The sequence below is a fragment of the Spermophilus citellus genome, assembly GCF_964194105.1.
Source record: "Spermophilus citellus genome assembly, chromosome: 2".
Taxonomy (NCBI): domain Eukaryota; kingdom Metazoa; phylum Chordata; class Mammalia; order Rodentia; family Sciuridae; genus Spermophilus; species Spermophilus citellus.
The window spans coordinates 239,513,704-239,525,256 of NC_138183.1; the positions used below are offsets into that span (position 1 = coordinate 239,513,704).

The window sequence follows — 11,553 nt, forward strand, 5'->3', positions numbered from 1 at the left end:
GAAGCAGGGACTGAATAAGTCTGACAACAGAAGGAGAAAAGTGCATGGTCCCCAGTGAAGTCAGGCTTTAGCCTGGGACCTGGTCAGCTCTGGAGTGTTCATTATATGATTTAAAGCTTGGTCCCATCCCTGATGACCATCCAATAAGGAAGACAAGGTTTTGAGAAAAAAAGATAAAAGAAGTTTCATTGTTTTTCTAGCAAAAAGGAAACACAGAGGACTCCTGTCCCAGCATCTGTGATTCTGTCCATCAGGAGCAAAAGAGAGATTTTAAAGAGTTGTCCAAAAGGAATACCATTTTCCTCTGAAATTAGGAGGAGGGGTTATGGAGAAGAGATTAGGGAGGGAAAGAAGGAGAAGAGAAAAAACATGTCTGTTTTAGAGCAGTAAAGGCTATATTCAAAGCATGAAATGGACCACTGTCATAATTGTAGTACATAATTTGTTCTGCAGGGGGCAAAGGGATACAACCTTTTAACACTCTTGTGATAGTCTTTCATTTTTCCACTTAAGAGTCATAAAATAGTGGGAATAATCCCTGGATAGAATTTTCTATTTTCTTTGGTGTTTTTGTCCAAAGATGGTTAGGGCTGTGAACTCTTAGCAACCCAGTCACAATACCTGGGTCTTGTGCACAGTGGCCTGGTGGAGGGACTTGAGCATGATTCCAGTGTCCACCACTCTGTCTGTTCACCAGGAGGACCAGAGTTCAATCTCAGCCTTTTACCCTCAGATCATTATATTAGGCTTCTGCTTCCCTCCTGCCCTTCATAGTTCTTTATTCTTTATCATACTGGAAACCAAGTTATTATAAACTAAAATATAATTGTATCACTCACCATCTTAAAAATACTTCCTATGTTTTGCCCATGGTTTTTGCCATTAAGCTTTAATACGATTTTGAGCTCTTTTTTGATCTTGCTTGTTTCTGTCTTCCCATTCTCAGGATTGCAATTTACCTTTACACTATCTTAGTGTTCAGCTTGTTGAATAACAATATAAATTAATAACCACAGTCATGCTGCATGATTTAGGTTTCCTTCATGTTTTGTTTTTAACTGACCAGTCATAGAAATGCTTTGATCCAACATCTTGCCTCTTCACTCTCCTTGCCCAATTTTGTCCCATGAGGGCCATTTTTATGTTTTTCTTTCTGGGAATCCTTTTCTGTCAGCACCGTCTCTCCAGGTCTTTGTTTATTGTCCATCCAACATGTCCTCTTAGTATCCTATTCATCTTAACATGTTTGTATAACACTCATCAGTGTTTTCCACTCAAACCTCTGGTGTCTGTCACTTAAACACCATGAAAGAAGAAGCTAGGTGTGTTTGTTCACCTCAGAAGTCACCCAAAACATTAATATTTTGGGAATCAAATATTTGGGTTTATTAAAGAGTGAAAGAAACATTGATCAACAACAAAAATTATCCTGAAGTTGCTTTTGTATAGACAGATGAATACGTTTTACAAAATAGTTTTTACTAATGAATGTGACCACCATGTAACAGAAAAATCATAAACAGCCTCTATGCAGAGGATAATGAAATCTTGCTGAGAAAATATCATCATATAACATTTGCTCATATGCTCAGAAACTCAGTTCTCAATTCTTTCTCATTCCTCGGTTTACATAGGGTTAAAAAAAAAACCCTTTGGTTTCCCTCAGAGGTCAGTCTGAATCAGATGACAGTGAAAAAACAATCTGTAATCTTCAGGACTCATTTTTTTTACTCTATACTTTATTTTAATTATTTATGTTACTTTAACATTCATTCTTCATTCACCATTTATCAGAGGCAAATGTTGTATTACAATGGAGAAACTATTGTTTGCTAGCAGGCAAGTACTTAATGTAGTTTTGCTGTGCATTATTCAACTAGGAGTTCCTGTCTGACCTTCAAGCATTCTTTTATTTGACTCACCCCTCTTTATCATGGGTTATCAGAGTCCAGTGACCTGAGTATACACAGCCTTTCTGAAGCCTATAAGGAAATTTGGTTGAATCTGCATCACTTGCCAATTAAAGGTTAATATTGTTTCAGTTTTGTAGCCCTAAAGTCCTTAGTTACCATAATATTCCTCAAAACATATTACCATCAATTGTGATATGTATACTTATGAGAAATTTTTATAAAAACCATTGGATATTTAGTCATAGAAATTCAACTGTGAGTGCGTTCAATACTGTATTTCCCCATAAATGATAATTAGTACAATAATATGGTCTATTTAATATAATTACTTGTTCTTGTAACATAGAAATGAACAGTATAATCTGGTAAGTCATGTTTTGATTGCAGGATCATTGCTAGATGTGTTCAAATAACTTTTTTCTGTCATTTTCCTGATAAATAAAATGAATGAAGATAGCAAAATCAAGCCCTAATTCAGTAAAGGTTTGCAAAGATTCAGAGTTGTCCTGAAGTAGTTATTTCTCTTTCTCTGAATCAATTTTTTTTTCTTCCTTGAAAGCAGAAGATTTTTTCCTTGTTTGTTTTTCATTTTAATTATTGGTGTTTTACATTTAAGGATAATACTGGGATTCATGATGCAAATTCACACACAAAAAACATAATTTGTTAAATTTCATGAGATTGATCAAAAGAATTTTTGAATGATTTTTTTTTTAATAGCTTAAGTACTACTTGCTAAGATCATTCAAAGGGTCCTTTCCTCAGTTACATCAACATTGGTCTTCAGGCACATTTCCTAGTAAATAATTTCCTAATGGTGCTTTTCATCTGGGCATTTCTCAAGGTGTAGATCAAAGGATTTAACATAGGAGCTATCATAGCATAGAAAACAGCAACTGCCTTATCAATAGGTAAAGTAACTGCAGGTCTTAGGTATACAAATAAGGTGGGAAAAAAGAATAAAAGGATCACTGTGATGTGGGAGACACAGGTGGACAGGGCTTTGCGCCTACCCTCTAGGCTCTGTGTCCTCAGGGAGCACAGGATGACCACATAGGAGACCAGCAAGAGGAGGAAGATTAGCAGGCAGATGAACCCACTGTTGGCAACAACAATGAACCCCAGAATGCGGGTATCAGTGCAGGCCAGGTTTAGCAAAGGGCTCAGATCACACATAAAGTGATCAATGACATTAGGGCCACAGAAGGGTAGTCGGAAGATGAAGAGGATCTGGATGGTTGCATGGAGAAAGCCTCCCATCCAGGACACTGCCACTAGCAGGGCACACACTCTCCAGTTCATGATGGTTGCATAGTGCAAGGGTTTGCAGATGGCCACATAACGGTCATAGGCCATCACCGTAAGCAGAATGACCTCTGCACCTGAGAAGAAATATTCCCCAAAGACTTGGGCCATGCATCCATTGAACAGGATGGTCTTCTTTTCATGCAGTGAATCCACGATGAATTTAGGCATACTGACAGAGGCAAAGCAGGCATCAATAAAGGAGAGATAGGCCAGAAAAAAGTACATGGGGGAGCCCAACAGTGGGCTGGAAATGATGGTAATCACGGTGAACAAATTTGCTAACACAGAGATGATGTAGATGAGCAAAAATACAGCAAATATAATTTTCTGCATCTTTGGGGTTTGTGTAAGTCCCAGTAGAACAAACTCTGTCACATTTCTCTTCTCCATGTACTTCCTTTGCAAATTTATTATAGTACCTGGGGATGAGTGGGTAAAACTTTGAAATTATTAAACTTCTGTATTGTAATAAAATTAAAAGCCTAGATTCTATTGTGCACTGAGATTTGATGAGTGTTTATCCTTATTTATAAGTTTTTTTTCTTTTTTCTTTTTTTTTAAGGAAAACATTCTGTGTTTTTACAGATGACTCAAATGCCTCCTGAATGTTGATTCTTCCAGAAGCCTCTGCATGAGAAACTTACAGACACACAGCAGGAGCCCACCTGAGTACACTGTGAATTTTCAGATGATGAGACTAAACATAAGTAACAGATTGCACAGATTGTGGCAATCAATCCCATAAGGGAGGCAGAAGATGGATGCAACAGCCATCATTGTATAGTTAACAATCTTTATTCTTAGGAAAAGGAAAACTATAATACATAACTGAGAAAATTAGTGCAAGTGTGATAAGGAACTTGAGGAAGGGTGAATCTGGGGCATTACTATTCTAATTGCCACTGTGTGTCCTGCAAGACACTGATCAAGGTTCAGTGAATAGAGGAAGCCAGATCTGGGAACCCCCGGTAGCAGACTAGTGAGGAGAGTTGATGGAAAGAATAGCAGTGCAATAGAGATGGAAATGTAAGTATAAAAAGCTCTTGTGAAATAATTCATAATATTTAATGACTAAACCCAAGAACTTCATAATAGTCAATGACAAATTATTTTGCAGTGTTTTTCCTGTATATTTCTTGGTACCAAGTGCTTTGCACACATGATTCTTTTTAATACTTAGAGTAACCTGTGTGGTACATTCTACGTCATTGCATAGATAAGGAAACAATCTCAGAGACAAATGTTTGCAGTGGTTTAGCAATGGCAATGCTTGCCAAAACTCACTGAACTCCTTAGGTGTTCTCAATGCTTTTCCAAAAGTCTGCTGATTTAATCCTCACTTCAAGACTAGCAGTTGCTGAATATCATCATCTTATAGGTATAATTGTACTTATTTTGCTTGTTATAAAAGCAGAGAGAAATAAGAATCCTGCTCTAAAAAAAAGCAGCTAATACATGGCAGAGCTAAGAAAATGACTTAGATTTTTTTTTCTTATTCTATTTATTTTTGTCCTCCAAGTTGTCAAAATGTATTATCCTTGAAATTCTCAGCTTTAATTTATATCCCATATATTACCATGCTATAGAAATGTTATACTTGTAATCCTCTTTTGACATGAGCATAATTATTATAATTGATTAAATGCTACATGAGATACAACTTTGTAGAAGTAATTTCATCAACAAACAGTGATCCATTTGAACTGTCAAATACTAAGAAAATAAATGTTTTTGCATTCTTGGAGAGAGTATGTTTGTCCTTTCTGTCTCTCACAACCAATTCTCTCTTTTCCAATACCATTTCAAAGTGGATTATAGGCCCTGATGGAAAATTCCATTTTGTCACATAGCTAAGCATCTTGGCATGAGTATCAGGGAAAATCTGATTAGAATTCTGGTTCTTCCACTTGGAATTCTTCTTTTCTAGGGTAGGTTTCCTGGCAAAGCATACATCTACTTCATCTATCTATGAAATGAAAATTAAAAATATCATCTCATGGGTTGTTCTAATAATTGTTGCATGAACACACCTACCACTGTTCTGAGGACACATATAGGACTTTCCTCTATGTTTAACTGTATGCACTCAGCACATGTGCAGAATTTACACTGAAAAATAAAGGAATTCTCTTCAATATTACTTGTAAAGAAGCCACAGAGACCTATACTATCCATAGCCATTGATCCCAAAAAGATTTCTCCATGTTTTACTGTACTCAGTATCTGATGTCTTAGGCCATCTAGTATTCATATTTAGCTCTCATGTGTGGGAGGTACATTTAAACTTTGTTTCCACCTCTGTAAATTATCTTAGTTAACAAAAGAGTATCTCATGGTAAAATATTGGTTCTGTTTGCTAGAGAACTATGGTTTCATCTTTATGATTCTTGAATTGAATTGTTCATTGTTTAAATCATGTTAATGAGATTTGTTATTTCTTGAAAAATTAGACTGAACTTAAGTATTCTGAAATATAAAAATTAGACTGAACTTAAGTATTCTGAAAAATAATAATTATAGTACATGAGAAATAACAATATTTAATAAGATCAGTTCTGTTGAAGAACTTACCTTATAATCTTAGAGAGTTTTAATGATGCTTATAGGTATTCAGAAGCAATCCCATCTTCAAAGTGACCTCCACTTAGAATAAGAACCTTTCAATATTAAAATATAAGACACAATTGAAAGAGACTATACAGATAATTATATATCGAATCAACAGATACTAACGAAGTGTCCTTAGAAGTCCAAATCTTTCCTTCTTACACAAAACCTTGAATGCCTCACAGAAAACCCAGGGTTAGAATTCAGAATGGATCCACTTGATTCACTATGGAAATATGATCTGGGCTTCAGTGAATGAGGAACACAGTTTGAAGGAAAACATTCAAGTAGATATTTCTAGTCATGAAGAATCTTGCTCTTGAACTGACTGCAACATAAAGTATTTTCTCCTACACTATCTGGGTATTTAAAGAGGTTTCCACAAAGACACCTGGACTTGCTGGTAGCTGTGCTTTCTCTCCTGGGATTAATTATTTCCTTTGATGGGAAGGTTTTGTCATAGGAGCAGGCATCCTGGAAAGAGACTCTCCCCCTCTTGAGTTGGGAATTGTATTTCTTGCATTGGGGACCTATGCTTTTTTGCAAAACTGTGATTAAAGGACATAGGGCATGTAAAATACTGAGCACAATGCCCACACAGAGTATGGGCTCAGTTAAGATAAGATCTTCTTGAATCTGCTTATTGTTCTCTGGGTTGATTAATATAATGCAGTATTTCCTATCCAAACATCTAAATCCTTTGCAACTTGCTTTGCTCTAACTAGTGCATACATCAATGCAGTGTTTGAGAGTGTTTCATGAGCAATGAAATCAATAACAAAGAAAATTATGAGAGATTAAGGCAAAAACATAAAAGGAGTAATAGAATAAGAAGACGTTGATATTTCAAAAGGCAAAACCCCAAAAAGTGATTTAAAACCTTCTATGACATAAAACTAAAGCAACATAAATTATGTCTTTGCAACAAAAATCCCAAAGCCAATAGAAAATTTGGTGTTCAGCATTTACACAAGCACTGAGACATGGAAGCCTGAAAGTGCTGTCGGTGAATAGCATTTGAGGACAAAGCTCTGGGTGAGAAGGGCTGAGGTTTTCTGATGGCACTGCCACTTGGAGCAAACATTGTACTGCATGGCTGACTTCACATGAAGGCAGGAACCCAGCTGTCATAGTCCTGTGATCCTGTGATATTCTTTTATTGTGCACTTGGGGCGCACTCGCATGCCTGTGTGTGTGTGTGTGTGTGTGTGTGTGTGTGTGTGTGTGTGTGTTGGGGGGCATTATCCCTGGACTGCAGCTTCCCTTTTCTTTAGTGAAATTATCCAGAAAAGCTTAGGGCTGTGAACTTCTAGAATCCCAGACTCTCACTAGCTGGGTCTTAGGTACTCAGGCCTTGTAAGAAGGGATTAGAGGTGGATTCCACAGGCTACTGTGCTTTCTCTACAGCAGAATCCACAGTCTTTCACACACTCATCATTACAATAGTCCATCTTATCCTGCTGCTAATCTCGTCTCTGTCATGTTATTTCAGTTACTGTAACTTGAGTTTTCATTGTAAAACTCAAACCTAACTATGTCACTCACTAGCTTAAAAGTACTTTTAATATGTTCTCCATGGCCCTCTCCGTTAGGGTTTGACAGGATTATGGGAGATGGGAGCCTTTGTGATCTTGCTTATGTTTATCTCTCCAGACTCGGGAGTCATAATTTAACCCTATAATAACTTAGTGTGTAACCCTATTAGCTTAGTGGCTAACACCAGTGGGGTTTCAATAAATAATCACTTCACTAATAGGTCATCTAATAATCACAACCATATTGGGTTGATTAGTTTTCTTACATGGTCTTTTATGCCTCCTGACACTTGTTGGCTATTACCTGTCCTAGGAATTCTTTGGCTCAATTTCTTGTCTCTTTACTGATCCCATTCTATTCCATGAGTATCATTTTTGATGTGTTAACATCTTGAAATATTTTCCTGACCATCCTCTTCAGATCTTTGCTTGGTGTTACTCCATTAAGCTTTCATAACACCCCTTCCATTTTACTATTTATAACTCTAAGAAGTAATGTTCTACATCCTCCTTCAAGTCTCTCAATATATCTTTGGTTCTGTGAAGGACAAAGGTAAGTATCTATTTATCCACCTGCAAAACTTCCAAAATATCAATATCCTTTGGCTCAAACCTATGTGAGGCAAGAATTTAGAATTAAGTGGTACACACACACACACACACACACACACACACACTGGGGATTGAACTCGGGGGCACTCAAACCTATGTGAGACAAGTATTTAGAATTAAGTGATAAACCACTAAGCTACATCTCTAGACCTTTTTTGTATTTTATTTAGAGTCAGGGTCTCCCTAAATTGCTTAGTGCTTCACTGTTGCTGAGGCTGGTTTTGAACTCAGGATCTGTCTTGCCTCAGTTTCCCAAGCCCCTGGGATTACAGGCATGTGCCACCACACCTGGCTAAGTGTAAAATATTTCTAACACTGCTTTTTTTGTGTAAGCAGAACTACTTAAGTTTATAAATAGCATTTATTTACAAAATGTGACTACAATGTAAGAGAAAAATCATAAATATCTCCTTATACATAAGAGAATGAAATCTTGTTGAGGGATATTAAAATGAAATATGTTTTCATCTTCTGAGAAACACATTTTCAAATTCTTTCTCATTCCTCTTTTTAAATGAAAATAAATATACCATGTGCCTCCTCTAAGAGTTCTCTCTGGGATTCTCCTCAGATGAAGGTAGAAAAATTTTCTCTTGTCTCTGTTACTCTTTTCCTACTATGTATTTAATTTAATTTATTTATATTATTTTATACATTTATTTTTTCATTCTATATTTATTTGGTGTCAGAATTTGTTTGGTATGTCCAAGAGACTATTGTTAGCCAGCAAGCAAGAACTTTATGAATCATAGCTACGTATTTAGTAAATAGATTTCATGTCTGATATTCAAGTATTTTATTTGATTAATAATTCTAAAGAACCCTTCTGAAGATCACATGGAAATTTTGAAACACTGTTGAATTTATTTTACTGACCATACAAATATTAAATGTTCTATGTATATTCAAGCTCTAAAATCCTACAAACCACAGTCTACTGGAAACATATGAACATCAGTTATGCTGTGTAAATTAATAATAGGTATTAAAGAAAGCTGTTAGATTATTAGTCGTAATCACTTAATATATGCAATGCACCTAGCATAGTTTTGTCTGAGACATGGCAACTAGGGTGACCTTTTTCTCATCATAATCTGGAGATATATCATAGGAGTTAAGAGTATGGTCTGGAAAACCAGCAACATTCTGGTTATTGGAGCATCAATATATCTACATTGACAGCTTCATCATTTTACCAGTATCATCACAGGTAAATGGAGATAATAGCAGTTGTCTTAGTCAGCTTTAACATTGCTATGAGCAGAATACATGACAGTAACAAATGAGAGGGAGAAAAACTTATACTGAGTACTCATGGTTTCAGAGGTCTCAGTCCATAGATACCTGACTTTATTGTTCTGTGCCCAAGGCAGCACAACATGTAGGAACAGCCCATGGCAGGAAAGCTCAGCTAAGGGCAGGGTTGGAGGGAGATGGGTTGAAGGTGAGCTGCAGGGAAGAGGCACCCTTCCAGGGCACAATATCAGTGACCTCCAGCCATGCTCCTCCTGCATCCAATTTCCACCCGGTCAGTCCATTCAAAGTAGGATACACTGATCAGTTCACAGCTTTCATGATCTAATCATTTACCTCTGATATTTCTATATTAACAGGTGCTTTGGGGACATACCTTGAATCCAAACCATAACAACAGTGTATATATCTAACAAGTATTATAGAGATTATTGCCCAATACCAATATTTGTAATTATTTATTTTTTATTTTCATTAGAAGTATAGCCTATGAATGCATATACATGCATACAGCTAGAAATGCAAAGCCCCAAGTAAGAAGAATTTTACAAATATGAGAGAGTTGTCCTGGCTTTGGTTTTCTCCACTATTTTGCACCCATGTATGGCTGCCTCAATGAAGAATTTATAAATGACAGTATGCTTTTTTGTATCGTTTATGTATTCTTGCTGAGATTATTCAATATGTCTTTTGATCCTTTCTTCAGTTAAATTAATATTGGACCTGAGGCACATTCATTTGTCACTTGAAATGGCTTTGCTGCTAAACAATTTCCTAATGGTATTTTTCATCTGAGCATTTCTCAAAGTTTAGATTAAGGGATTTAACATAGGAGTAATCATAGTGTAGAATACAGCAACAGCTTTATCAATGGGTAAAGTAGCTGCAGGTCTCATGTACACAAAGATGCAGGGAACAAAGAACAGGACGACCACTGTGATGTGGGAGATACAGGTGGACAGGGCTTTGCGCCTACCCTCCAGGCTGTGGGTCCTCAGGGAGCGCAGGATGACCACATAGGAGATGAGCAGCAGGAGGAAGTTTAACAGGTAGATGAACCCACTGTTGGCAGCAACAAAGAGCCCCAGAGTGTGGGTATCAGTGCAGGCCAGTTTGAGCAAAGGGTTCAGGTCACACATAAAGTGATCAATGACATTAGGGCCACAGAAAGGTAGTGGTAAGATGAAGAGGATCTGGATGGTTGCATGGAGAAAACCTCCCACCCATGACACTCCCACTAGTAGGCGACATACTTTCCGGTTCATGATGGTTGTATAGTGCAAGGGCTTGCAGATGGCTACATAGCGGTCATAGGCCATCACTGTAAGCAGAATGACCTCTGCACCTCCAAAGAAATGTTCCCCCAAAATTTGCATTATGCACGCATAGAACAAGATGGTTTTCTTTTTTTGGAGTGAATCTACCATTGGCTTAAGGGTATTGACAGAGGCATAGCAGGCATCAATAAAGGAGAGATAGGCCAGAAAAAAATACATGCGGGATCCCAACAATGAACTGGTGGTGATGGTGATTACAATGAGCGTATTTCCTACCATACAGATGATGTATATGAGCAAGAACATAACAAATACAATTTTCTGCAACTTTGGATTCTCAGTAAGCCCCAGAAGAACAAACTCTGTCACATTATTCCTATTCTCCATGTATTTCAAGTGAAAGTGAATCGCATTACCTGTAAAAAACAAATACAACCTTGAATTAAACTTCTCCATTCTCATAAATAAATAATGTGTGGATTCTATGGAGTCGAGAGAATTGATGTGGAGATTTTTGCATTTATATTGTTGAGTGAGGTGGAAAAAAAAGTGTTCTGAGTAATGATGATTACTTTCCCTTCTAGTAAAAATTCTGCAAAGACTATATATGTGAGAAAATTTTGTGAACACACAAGGCAAGAGGTTGAGTATCTCTAATTTTCTGAAATGACTCAGAGCTTAAATTGAATTAATAGGTTTCACTCATAGTGTCATTTAAACCCCCAAAGCAAGGTAGGAACTGAATGTGACTGCCATCAAGGTATAACTAAAGAATGTTGCCCTTTTTCCCTTATGAAATGGAGAAACATGAGAGCTAATTGAGAATAGGAATCAAGGATGGTGAGAAACTTAAGGAAGGGAATATTAGATGTTACTTTTGTAACCATCCTTTTGTGTCTTGGATGAAGCATAGTGGGTTAAATAAGGGGTGGAAGCCAGAGATCAGAACCCCATGTAGCAGAGTAATGGTAACAATTCATATAAAGAGATGAGGGCAACACTTACAGAAATGTAATCAGTGTACAAAAGAACAGCTATAAAATAATT

The 11,553-nt window shown here is 36.9% G+C and overlaps 2 protein-coding genes across 2 annotated transcripts in view; both read right to left on the bottom strand.

Annotated features, from left to right (window-relative positions):
- LOC308641815 (uncharacterized protein) overlaps nucleotides 1–3,611 on the bottom strand; it is a gene marked incomplete at both ends in the record, with an annotated part of 62,827 nt that extends 59,216 nt beyond the window's left edge. Inside the window, one exon of the mRNA XM_081280405.1 lies at nucleotides 2,705–3,611. Within this exon, the coding sequence (XP_081136531.1) occupies nucleotides 2,705–3,611 (907 nt within the window). The remainder of the gene's footprint in view (nucleotides 1–2,704) is intronic.
- Nucleotides 3,612–10,038: 6,427 nt separating this feature from the next.
- On the bottom strand, nucleotides 10,039–10,893 carry LOC308639512 (olfactory receptor 4C46-like; the record flags this gene model as incomplete). The annotated part of the gene is made up of 1 exon (XM_081277730.1): nucleotides 10,039–10,893. The coding sequence occupies one exon, from the start codon at nucleotides 10,891–10,893 to the stop codon at nucleotides 10,039–10,041; it is 855 nt and encodes a 284-aa protein (XP_081133856.1).
- Between the last annotated feature and the right edge of the window lie 660 nt (nucleotides 10,894–11,553).